The following is a 13,516-nucleotide window of genomic DNA, read 5'->3' as shown; positions in this document are numbered from 1 at the left end:
TATGTTAACTGAAATAAGTCAGTCAGAGAAAGACAAATATCATATGATTTCACTCATCTGTGAAATTTAAGAAACAAAATGAATACGGGGAAGGGCATGAAAAATAAAATAATATTAAAACAGAGAGGGAGACAAACCAAAAGAGATTCTTAACTATAGGAACAAGCTGAGGGCTGCTGGAGGGGAGGTGGGTGGGGCGATGGGGTAACTGGGTGATGGACATTAAGAAGGGCACTTAAAGTAATGAGCACTGGGTGTTATATACAACTGTTGAATCACTGACTTTACCTCTGAAAATAATAACACAGTATATTTTAATTAAGTTGAATGTAAAATTTTTAAAGTCAACTGCTTTCTTATATAGCAGCAATGAACAACTGGATTTTGAAATTAAAAACACAATATATTTAAATTAGCACCAAAAGAGAAAAATACTTAAGAAAAAATATAACAGCATATATGTAGAAGAACGACCAGAAGAAAACTATAAAATTGATGGAAAAAAAACAAAGATCAAATAAATGAAGAGATATTCCATGTTCAGGCATGGGAAGTCTCAACATTTTTAAGATATCAGTTTTTCTCAACTTGAATTCCTAAGTCTGTATCTTTTATTTCTCTCTTTTTCTCCTCCCCCTTTCTCTCTCCCTCCTTTCCATCTCTCCCTCCCTCCCTGCCCCCCTCTCCCTCTTTCCTTCTTTCCTTCCACTTACCTACCTTCCTTCCTTCTTGTTTTAAAGTAGGCTCCACACCCAATGTGGGCCTGGAAATCACAAACCTGAGATCCAAAACTACATGCTCTATTGACTGAGCCAGCCAGGTGTCCCTTTGAATACCAACTCTGGGTTCAATACAATATCAATCAAAATCTTAGCAAAATCTTATTTTTCTGGATATTGAAAAACTGATTATAAAGTCTATATGGAAAGCAGAAGACCTACAGGAGCCAATACAGTACTGAAGAAGAGCAAGGTCAGAGGACTAATACTAGATGACTTCAAGATTTACTACAAAACTACTATAATGAAGACAGTATAGTACTGGTAAACAGATCAGTGGAATAGAATAGAAAGTCCAGAAACAGATCTACACAAACAAACTATTCATCTCTTCAATGGAAAAAGGATAGTCTTATGAACAGATGGTACTGGAACAAATAAGACAACCACAAGCAAAAAGACAAAATGAATCTGGAAACTGATCTTCTGCCATTCACAAAAATTAACCCAAAATGGATCACAGATCTAAATGTAAATTACTTCTAGAAGATAATATAAGAGAAAATCTAGGTGATCTTATACCTAAATATAGTACCATAAGCATAATGAGAGAGAGAGAGAGAGAGGGAGAGAGAGATTGAGCACATAAACGGGGCGAGTTGCAGAGGAAGAGAGAGAATCTCAAGCAGATTCTCCCCTGAGCACAGAGTCCAACACAGGGCTGGATCTCATGACCCTGAGATCATGACCTGAGCCAAAACCAAAGGTAGATGCTCAACCAAATGAGACACCCAGGCGCCCCTAGGCTAGTGGAGTCTTTCATTCAGTCTCACCAAGCAGAAATCAAGGCATTGGCCAGGTCTGCAATCTTGTCTAACTCTGGGTCTCCTCCAAGCTCACTGGTTGTTGGCAAATGAACTCCCTGCAAACTGTTTCTTGCCTTCTGGCCTTCTTCGCAAATGGCAAGTTTGCTTTTTCAAGGCAAATAGGAGAGTATACCAGCAGCTTTGACTCTCTGACTTCATAAAGACCCAAGCTCTTGTAAAGGCTGATCTGCTTAGGTCAGGCCCACCCTGGATAATTCCTTTTTGATTAGCTCAAAAGCAACTGATTTGACACTTTATCATATTTGCAAAATCCTTCATGTCTATCATATAATATAGACTAATTACGGGAGGGAAATCCATCAGATGCACAGTCCCACCCACACTCAAGGCAAATGGATGATACAGAGTGCACCTAGGAGGCAGGACTCTTGGGAGCCACCTCAGAATTCTGCCTACCTCATTGTGGATGATTAGTTCTCTGATGAGACTAATCATGTCAGATTAATCTTCCTAAGTGAAGTTACACACCATACTACCCTTCAGCAGTTGTGCAAAAGGTAGAAAATGAACTCTGAATTCATTAACCTGATTCTAGGCCTGTTCCTGGCCACACCTCAGGCACCATTTTAAACCTTTTCTTCAAGGAGTCCTGTTCAGTGAGCCTCAGTCACACCCTAGGCTCTACCTTCCCTTGCCCTCTGTGCTCTCTCCATCCATGTGCCTTTCTGCACTCTTCCTCCGTATCTAACTTGTCTTCTTACTCGAAGCCTTACTCAACAGCCTTCAAGATGCTGCATCAACACCTGTGCAAAACTTTTCCTGCCCTTTGAACTCACACTGAGCTTGTCTCCCTTTGAATTTGTCCTAAAGTACTGTGGTGGCTTGCAAAAAATGACCATAAACTGCCCTTTCTTGTGTGTCTCCCCAACTACACACACTTTTTAAAGATTTTTTTTTTTAATTTATTTATTTGTCAGAGAGAGAGAGAGCGAGAGCGAGCGCGAGCACAGGCAGACAGAGTGGAAGGCAGAGTCAGAGGGAGAAGCAGGCTCCCCGCGGAGCAAGGAGCCCGATGTGGGACTCGATCCCAGGACGCTGGGATCATGACCTGAGCCGAAGGCAGCTGCTTAACCAACTGAGCCACCCAGGCGTCCCTACACACACTTTTTAAAATGTGACTCTGCCACTTATTCCATCAAGAGGTGACCTCTTCGCTTTTTCATCTGTTGACTCTGGGCTGGGGCCTGTGACTTTCTTTAGCCACAGGACAGTAGTGAATGTGGCTCAGGTAGACACTCTAAAAGCACTTGGACCCTGGGGCTTGCTGTCTTGCTGTCTTGGGAACTATGCTACCACCACCAGGTGACAGGGTGAACTACTCTCCTGGATGAAGAGGGGCTCATGGCCAAATTATCCCTATGGCCCCAAATGACACTGGGCCAACCACCTGATACGTGAAAAGTAATAAATGTCTAGTGTTTTAAATCATGGAGCTTTGTACCAACATTTGCAGCAAACTATTTACTCTTAAAGAATAGCAAGATTCTTTGGGACATTTTTTTTTTCTCAGTTTCATTTTCGTATGCTTTCTTCTGAGAAGGGTTAATTATAACCTGTGATGAAGGAATCCAGAATTCAATATCTAGAAGTAGCCGTGGGATTGGGTTATGAAGCTTCTCGAAAACACTTGGCTTTTAGGTAGTGGCAACCCAAGTGTCCATCAACAGATGAATGGATATATAAGATGTGGTATATCCATGTGCTGGAATATTACTTAGCCATAAAATAGAACGAAGTTCTGATATTTGCAACAATCTGTATGAACTTCAAAGACCTTATGCTAACTAAAATAAGCCAGACACAAAAGGTCAAATATTGTATAATTACCAACGGAACAGACAAATTCATAGACAGAAAGTAGATTAGAGGTTACCAGAGACTGGGAGGAGAAAAGAATGGAATCACTGCTTCCTGATTATGGAGCTTATATTTGGGGTAAAGAACAACTTTTGGAAATACTGGTGATGGTTGCACAATATGGTGCTAACACTAAATTATATGCTTAAGGTGGTACTTTTTAAATGTTTTTTATATTATAGCACAATTTTTACAAATCAGTAATGTAATATACCCCAAACCCTTGAACTGTACACTTCAAATGGGTGGATTGTACGGTAAGAGAACTATATTTCAAAAGAGCCATTCAATTTTTTTCTGAACAAAACAAAAACCAAGTAACACAAAAATAATCCTTGGCTTCATTTTTCCCCTCGGATGGAAACTATTCAGCATACTGTACTCCTCTTTTCACCTTTACTGCTAGGAAGCTAAAGACCAAGTTTTATGTCCAAACACAGCAATTCAGCTGGCACAGAGATGTACTAAAACATCATAACTATCATCATCAGAGGTAACGTTTTTCTGTTTATATCTTCCTATGTGTCTGCCTTTGTCCTACCTCCTCATCTTTGTTAACTAAAATTCATTCAAATGACTTTTCTCTAAGCCCCCAAAAGACCCTAAAGTAAACCGAGATAATGAACCTTTGAGGTCACAGTGTCAGCTCTATAAATATGATTATAACCCCAGATTAATAATTAACCCTTAGAGCAAATAAGAGTAGCTCAAGCTAAATAATAAGTAAGACAAAGTACGACCTCAAAAGCAGTGGGAATCTCAGCAGGTTAACCAGCATCATTTAAAACCACTTTCAACCTATTCATGGTGAGTACTTGCACCACAAAAAATCAATAGGCTCAAATCTGATAGCACAAATATCAACCAGTGCTGACTGACCTTTCATTCTGGGGGCATTCTTTTAAGGCAAATATTTAAAAATTCCCCAAGTGCCCATACTTCCCAATAAATTTTGGAAAACCATATCCCCAAATTCCAAGGAGCTTGGCTTTAAGGTCACAGGAAAAAGGCACTCATATAGGAGAAAGAGAGACAGAATTCCACACATATACTCAATGTTTTTGACATTGTTTATATATACACACATACTCAATGTTTTTCATCTCAGAAAAAGAATGAATCCTAAGTAAGTACACTGGCCCCCTGGTTAGCCTACCAAAGTACGAACTTGGCCAATGAGTTGCTATAAAAAGAAGCCTGTGAATACAAAACCCCAAATAGATTATTTTATCTCTAGTAATAAAGTTTCTGATGATGTATGATGTAATACCTGTACCTCCTTGATGGGAGAGAAGTATTATGACTAGACAAACCCATTTGGCTTGCCTTTGCAACAAACCAGGACAGGAAACTTGTCAGTTCTTCCATCCATAGTGCAAGTACTTTGTACTTGGGGGTGCTCTTAGTAAGTATTTCTTGAATGCCAGCTTGGAGTCAATCAGACTATAATTAAACTTTTTCACATAAGTAGATTATGAGTGGTAAAAAGCAATATGCTGAAAAGGATAACAGTGTTCTAAAAGAGAATATATACCCTGATATGCAAGAATGCCTACTTAGTTTTTCACTGTTGCTGAGATGCTTGAAAATAAAGAGTGACACCATTGCAGTATAAAAGAAAGTTCTGGAGGTAGCATGGAGGCTGGGGAGGTAGGCTGTATAGGTCTCCCTGAATGGCTCAAATGTCACTCCTATGTTCCTGGCCTTGGTTTCCCTGTTTTTAAAAGATTAGATCTACCTTAGGTTGTTTACTTAGGTTCCTTCTATCCTTACAAGAGATGTGATGCTACTTTTTATTGCAGAATTGGTTTTCTAACAGTTTCTATGCTTTCTATACAAGTCAGTAGTAAAAATCATAAATCAGCTTTTATGAGTTAGATATTATTTTTTAAAGATTTATTTAGAGAGAGAGAATGTGCATGCATGAATGGGGGAAGGAGCAGAGGGAAAGAATTTTTCAAGCAGACTCCCTACTGAGCACAGAGCCCAATGCTAAGACAGCTCTATCCCATGACCCATGATATCATGACCTGAACCAAAACCAAAAGTCAGACTCTCAACAGACTGAGCCATCCAGGCACCCCTATAAGGTGAATATTTAAGTGCTCAGAATGTATAACATGCATGTTGTTCCTACTTAACATTAAAGATTCCAGTGTCCTCATTTTTACATTCAGAAAAGGAAAGCTGACTTAGAAATACTTGTAACAGAACTTGTAAACTCATATTTAACCATATGATACCATGGCAAGGAATTAAAGGATTAAGCAAATTAATCAGATACAAAGTTCTTAGCCTCTAAAGATGAACTCCTAGTAAGTTTAACTATTTGTCACCTGTGTTACCACAACTTGAAAAATGATTTCTTTTCTAAAAGGATGTAAGGCAGGGTGTGGGAGGAATGACTTACAAATTAACTAGAGATTGTTTGGATATAATTATAAACTGCCAATCACCAGGATTCAATGATATTCAGACTTTTAAAGCTATTTCATTAAAAAAAAAAAAAGAAAAGAAAAATCAGACCTTATCTAAAAGACTGTTTATGAGACTTAAGGAACTTATCTACCCATGGCTGAGGGTTCAATAATACATTCCCAGTGGAATAGTCTCTAAAAACGTCTATAATTAAAAACAGAACAGTAAAAAAAAAAAAAAAAAATTGAATGGCTTACTCTCTTGTTGGTGAGTTAGTGGAGGATTCCTTTTTTGAATCAGAAGAGCTTAGGGTTTGCAAAATACAATTATGTTTTTCGGTGGATAGGGCATCTCTTTCTTGCTCAGAGTGGATTAATTTTAAGGCCTCTATTCCATCTTCTCCTTCCATCTTGTCACTCGGATTTGGCTGTGGTTCTGGACTCTTGAAAATGAGATCATCTTCACTTACAGAGACTGTGAGGTCACTGCTGCTGCTGCTCAAACTTTTCTCCTCCTGCTCTTCCTGCATTTTTCTGAAGGGTTTCTGTGACTCGGGGTCCCTGGGAGGAAGATGATCTGTAAGAGGGGATATGCAGAGATTACCAATCACTAACTTCAGGGAGAAGCGAGGTAAACAAGTTCTGCCTCACAGGCAGAATTACTCAGCTTCATACATGTAGAAACAATCCACAACTAATTATAGTACATGAAAAGTCAATAAAAATATCACAGTGGGCTTTAAAGTCAGCAAATTAGCTTGCAAAAATATTTCCATGCCTATATTCAAGAATTCATTAGAATGGAATTTGTTGGCCAAGTCACTGGTTTGCTCTTTTGACAGAGAAAAAACTAAAGAGTATATGTTTTTCTTACACAAGAATGCTACCACCTCCAAAACTAAACACCAACAAAAATCAGCAAACAAGCTCAGCCTCTCACCCCACCTGAGAAACCTTCCCAAGCAGAATCCTTCTCTTGAGAACACTTATTTTCAAATGCACAGTATTCTGAGACTGATATCGGAGAGACTGGCGGTCTGGCTCTTTCTTCCTTGACTTCAATATGTTCCTGTGTCAGTATTTCTCCCTCTGATCCTGCTGATCTGCTGGAACTGTCACACTTTAAATCCGTGGTTCTGTTCTCTGGACTTAATCTTTCCCGTAACAGGGAATGGAGTTCAGCAGACTTTTTGCCTTCAGATAAACTACTCTCGCTGTGACGTGTGTTGCTTCCTATCTGCAAGCAATGAGTTTGTTCCTTCTCAGACAATGCGCTGGCTGTGACTGGCGTTTCCTCACCAGTCTGAAGAGATGTCTTTCCATCTATTTTGTCAGACTTATTTAAGCGCTGTGTGTCACTATTAGTTTGTACTACATAGCTGTCTGTCACATTACTGCTCTGGGCTGTCTGTCGGTGTGAATGTGGGTCAGGAATTGAAAAGTTCTTTGTGGGCTGGGGAGATTTCTGCTCCGTACTGAAACCTCCAATGCTTGAGACAGCTGACATTTGGCGGCCCATAAAGATTGTTGCTGGTTGATACAATCCTCTTGACATGGCTGTCCCCAAGTTAATTCCCGCCTGCCTTGCAACCTGCAACACCAAAAGAGATGTGAATTAAACATCCTGTGGATAAACAAATAGGTTGTTTAGGTTATTCTCTTAAATGAAATGAAGAAAAGGATGTATGACCACTAAAATCAACACCGACCTCGTTTTATAAAACTCACAGCTTCCACAAAATGTCAGAAACATAGTACAGTCCATATTAGTTAATTTTAATAACAATATTGGTTCACAAAACAAATATTGCCCAGCAATATTTGTCTGCATTTTTCAAAAATGGATGTACACATTGCACAACTATGTGAAAGTAATTAATTCCACTGAATTGTACACTTGAACATGGTTAAAATGGTAAATTTTATGTTACATATATATTTTATCACAATTTTTAAAAAAGCTGAAGATTCTAACCACTTTTCACAGAGAAGCTTGGATTTAATAGAGCTAGGTACTAGACAAAAGGAGGGAGAGATACATACAAAGGACTATAGGAGGTTTCAAAACTCTATTTCTAGTATTATGCATAATATTAAAAAAAACTTCAAATAATCACATCAGGATTACATTAAAATATACTCCATCTGTGCAAAATAATCCTAATTGCCAGTCAAACTGCAAATAACAGCAGATTTTCCTGAACATCTTCAAGTAAATTTAAACACATGTAAAACAATTTAAATTTACTGTCATGTTATATGCAACTGATGAATTACTGATCTCTACATCTGAAACTAACTATATGTTAACTTATTGAGTTTAAATAAAATAAAATGAAATAAGAATAAATTTACTGCCATGTCTATGGGGGGAGAATGAGCATTATCTCTTCCTTAAAAAGAGAGGGGGCTGGAAAAAAGGCGGGGGGTGTTGGGTGGAGCAACAGAAGCAATTGGTTCAGTGGCTTGATCAAGGACACACAGTGGGAAGTAAAACTGGAAGTAACAATAATGAAGCCTTGAGGAAGTTAAGTGCCTTTCTTCTAAAGGGGCCAAAGCATCTCTATGTACTGAATAACCTTCACATTTGCCATGAGCCTTAGCAAGAGTTTTCTAGGTATGTCTGCCTCCTCAGGCAAGGTAAACAAAAAGCAAAAGGGAACTCTTGGGACTATACCCGCTTTTGCAGGTAAAGGAAATCATCAATAAAACACAAAGGCAACCTACTGAATGGGTGAAGATGATTTGTAAATGATATATTTGATAAAGGGGTTAATATCCAAAATATATAAAAAAACTTCTACAACTCAACACCAAAAAACCACATAATCTGATTAAAAATGGGTAGAGGACCTAACAGACATTTTTTTCCAAAGAAGACATACAGATGGCCAACAAATACATGAAAAGATGCTCAATACCACTAATAATCAGGGAAAATGCAAATCAAAACTACAATGAGCTAACACCTCATACCTGTCAGAATAGCTAGAATCAAAAACCAAAAACCAATCAAAAACCTCACCAACACTTGTTGGTTTTCTCCACTTGATGTGGAGAAAAAGAAACCCTTGCGCACTGCTGGTAGAAATGTAAATTGGTGCAACCACTGTGGAAAATAGTATGTTAGTTCCTCAAAAAGTTAAAAATAGAAATTCCATATGCTCCAGTAATTCCACTACTGGGTATTTACCCAAAGAAAACAAAAACATAGCAACCCTATGTTTATTTTACCATTATTTACAGTAGCCAAGATATGGAAGCAACCTAAGTGTCTATTGATAGATAAATGGATAAAGAAGATGTGGTGTGTGTGTGGATAAATGGATAAAGAAGATGTAGTATGTTTGTGTGTGTGTGTACATACACACTATGGAATATTACTTGGCCATAAAAAATTAGATTTTGCCATTTGCAACATCACTGATAGAACCTAGAGAGTATAATGCTAAGTGAAATAAATCAGAGAAAGACAAATACCATATGATTTAACTCATATGTGGAATATAAAAAACAAATGCACAAACAAGTAAATTTTTTAAAAAGCAGAAACAGATTTTTAAATATAGAGTATAAACTGATGGTTGCCAGAAGGAAGGGGATGGAGGGATGGGTAAAATGGGTGAAGGGCAGTGGGAAGTACAGGTTTCCAGTTACAGAATGGATAGTCATATGGATGAAAGGTTCGGCAATATACTCAATTATGTTGTAATAGCATTGTATGGTGAAAGACAGTAGCTGTACTTGGGGATTTGAGTATAGCGTAATATATGGGGCTGTTAAATCACTATGTTGTACATCTGAAACCAATGTAACTAATGCAACATTGTGTGTCAACTATACTTAAATTTAAAAAAGGGAAAAAAAGAGAAATAAATAGCACTAATAAGGGTAACTACACTGGTAAACATAAAAGGTAGCATAAATGTATTTTTGTAACTCTTTTTTTCTCCTATATGATTTAAAAGACAACTGCATCAAGCAATAATTATAAATATATGTGGATGAGCAGCATATAAGATATAAAGACATAGTTTGTACTACAGTTACACCACAAAAGGAGTGGGAAAAGAATGGAGTATACAGGAGCCAAGTTTTGGCAAGCTGTTAAAGTTAAGTTGGAATTAGTCTGAACTAGATTATTATAAGCTATTAATTACAACACCAGGAAATCCACAGTAACAGAAATGACAGGGAATTAAAAGAGCACACTAGAAAATATATGTTTAATGCAAAAGAAAGCCATATGGAAGATTAAAGGAACAAAAAATATGTATAGAAAACAAAGTACAAAGTGGCAGAATCAAATCTTACCATTTTATTATTATTTTTTAAGATTTATTTATTTGAGAGAGTGAGAGAGAGGGAGAGAGGGTAAGCGGGGGGAGGGGCAGAAGGAGAGGGAGAGAGAGAGAATCCTAAGAAGATGCTCCACTGAGCATACAGCCCAGTGTGAGGCTCAATCTCAGGACCCTGAGATCATGATCTGCGCCAAAATCAAGAGTTGGATTCTTGGGGGGTGGGACGATGGGTGAGCCTGGTGGTGGGTATTAAGGAGGGCACGTATTGCATGGAGCACTGGGTGTGGTGCATAAACAAAGAATCTTGGAACACTGAAAAAATAAAATAAAATTAAAATAAATAAATAAATAAAATGAATATATTAAAAAAAAAAAAAAGAAAGAGTTGGATGCTTAAACAACTGACCCACCAGGTGCCCCTAAATCCCACCTTTTTAGTAATCACATTAAATTTAAATGGATTAAACGCTACAATTAAAGTCAGAGACGGGCAGAGTAGATTTTTAAAAAGCCATGACCAAACTATGTATTATCTAAAGTGACTCATTTTAGATTCAAAGACACAAACAGGTTGAAAGAACAGGAAAGGAAAATGATATATGAACAGAGCCTCATGAAAAAATATACTATGTAGTTAGTAACCAAAAGAAAGCTGAAGTAGTTATACTAATATCAGACAAAATAGGCAGATGATCTAGACAATTAGATAGAAGATCAACAAGGAAATAGAAGATTTGAACAATTATACACCAATCAGACCTAACGGACGTATACAGAAACCTCCACCTACCACCAGCAGAATCCATATTCTCATGTGCACATTGAAGTTTCTATTGGATAGACCCATATTTTAGGTAATAAATCAAGTCTTAATACATTTAAAGGAATTTAAAGTATGTTCTCCAATAACAATAGAATAAAATTATAAGTCAGTAAAAGAGGGAAATCTGGCAAATTCACAAATGCATGGAAATTACAAAGCACACTCCTAAATAACTAATGGGTCAAAGAAGAAATTACGAGGCAAATAAGAAGAGTTTGAGTTAAATGAAAAGGAAAATATAACATACTAAGACCTACAGGAAGCAGCATTTAGAGGAAAATTCATAACTGTAAAAGCCTATATTAAAAAAGAAGAAAGAACTCTAAGCAATAGCCTAGCTTTTCATATTAAGAAATTAAACAAAGAAGGGGCTCCTGGGTGGCTCAATCAGTTGCATCCAACTCTTGATTTTGGCTCAAAGGTCGTGGGATTGAGTGCCATGTTGGGTTCTGTACTCAGCACAGTCTGCTTGATATTCTCTCTTCCCCTCTCCCTCTGCTCCCTCCCATGCTCATGTGTACACCTGGGTGTGCACACACACTCTCTCTCTAATAGATAAAATATTTCAAAAAAAGAAATTAAAAAAAAGAAGAGCCAATTAAATCCAAAGCAAGCAGAAAGAAGGAAATAATAAAGATCAGCAGAGAAGTAAACAAATTAGACATGAGAAAAGCAATAGTGATACTCAACAAAACCAAAAGCTGATTCTTTGAAAAGATCAGAAGATTGACATACCTCTAGCTAGACTAAGGGAAAAAAAAAGAATTTAGTTATCAAAATCAGAAATTAAAGTGAGTACCTTGTTACCAACTTTACAGATATAAAGAGGATTTTAAGGGACTACTATGAGTAATGATATGCCAACAAATTAGACAACCTAGATGAGTTAGACAAATTCTTTTTTTTTTTTTTAAGATTTTGTCTATTTATTTGACAGAGATCACAAGCAGGCAGAGGGGGTACGGGAAGCAGGCTCCCTGCTGAGCAGAGAGCGTGATGCAGGGCTTGATCCCACAACCCTGAGATCATGACCTTAGCCAAAGGCAGAAGCTTAACCCACCGAGCCACCCAGACACCCCTGGACAAATTCTTAGAAAGACACACACTACTAAAACTGACTCAAGAAGAAAGAAAAAACCTGAATAGACGTGTAGCAAGAAATTGAACTAGCAGTTAAAAAAAATTTCTCACAAAGAAAAGTCCAGGACCAGAAGGCTTCATTGGTTAATCCTACCAGAGGTTTAAAGAGTTAACACCAGTCCTTCACAAAATCTTCTAAAAACAGGCAAGGAAGAAATACTCCTCAACTCATTCTATGAGGCCAGTCCCTAATACCAAAACCAGATAAAGATGTCTCAAAAAAGGAAAACTACAAACCAATATTTCTTATGAATACAGATGTTAAAATTCTTTCTTTTTTAAAGATTCTATTTATTTATTAGAGAGAGATCACAAGTAGGCAGACAGGCAGGCAGAGACAGAGAGTGGAAGAAGCAGGTTCACCGCTGAGCAGAGAGCCCGATGCAGGGCTTAATCCCAGGACCCTGAGATCACAACCTGAGCTGAAGGCAGAGGCTTTAACCCACTGAGCCACCCAGGTTCCCCTAGACATTAAAATTCTCAACAAAATACTAAAGAACTGAATTCAGCAACACATAAAGGAATTATACACATGACTGTGTAGGATTTACGCCAGGAATAAAAGTTTGTTCAACGTATGAAAATCAAGTAATATAACATGCTATCTTACTAAAGGGAAAAAAACCCCAAAGTTTATCTCCATAGACAAAGAAAAAGCATTTGACAAAATCCAATACATGTTCATGACAAAAAGCACTATACAAACTAGGAATAAAAGGGAACTCCCTCAACATGATAAAGTGCATCTACGGGAAACATATAGTTAACATCATAGTTAATAGTGAAAGACTAAAAGACTTCTCCCTAAGATCAGGATTAACACAAGCATGTCTGTGTTTACCATTTCTATTAAACAAGATATACAGATTCTAGGCAGAATAGTATTGGCAAGAAAAAGAAATGGAAGGCATGTAGATTTCAAAGGAAGAAGTAAAACTATCTCTATTGGCTGATAACACGATCTCATATAAAGAAAAACCTAAAGAATCACAAGAAACAATTAGAGGTAATAAGTTCAGCAAAGTTACAGGATACAAGATCAACATACAAATAGAAATGTATTTCTATATATTAGCAATTAACTATTTGAAACTGAAATCAGAAAACAATTCTAGGGGCACCTGGGTGGCTCAGTGGGTTAAAGCCTCTGCCTTCGGCTCAGGTCATGATCCCAGGGTCCTGGGATCGAGTCCCGCATCGTGTTCTCTGCTCAGCGGGGAGCCTGCTTCCTCCTCTCTCTCCCTCTGCCTGCCTCTCTGCCTACGTGTGATCTCTGTCAAATAAATAAATAAATAAAATCTTTAAAAAAAAAAAAGAAAAGAAAAAGAAAACAATTCTATATATAATAATATAAAAAAGCATAAAAAAGAAC

The 13,516-nt window shown here is 37.5% G+C and overlaps 1 protein-coding gene across 3 annotated transcripts in view; it reads right to left on the bottom strand.

Moving 5' to 3' along the window:
• The window catches only part of KIZ (kizuna centrosomal protein), a 129,281-nt gene that overhangs the window by 77,467 nt on the left and 38,298 nt on the right, over positions 1–13,516 (bottom strand). For 2 of the 3 annotated variants that reach the window (XM_032351558.1, XM_032351557.1), the window contains 2 exons: positions 6,826–7,471; positions 6,139–6,457 (listed from right to left, as the gene is read on the bottom strand). In XM_032351558.1, coding sequence (XP_032207449.1) covers positions 6,139–6,457; positions 6,826–7,471 — 965 coding nt within the window. The remainder of the gene's footprint in view (positions 1–6,138; positions 6,458–6,825; positions 7,472–13,516) is intronic. The other variant, XM_032351559.1, reaches the window with a different exon arrangement.

The sequence above is a fragment of the Mustela erminea genome, chromosome 7, assembly GCF_009829155.1.
Source record: "Mustela erminea isolate mMusErm1 chromosome 7, mMusErm1.Pri, whole genome shotgun sequence".
NCBI lineage: Eukaryota > Metazoa > Chordata > Mammalia > Carnivora > Mustelidae > Mustela > Mustela erminea.
Note: the sequence above shows the minus strand (reverse complement) of the source record. Positions and strands in the feature narration are given on the sequence as shown.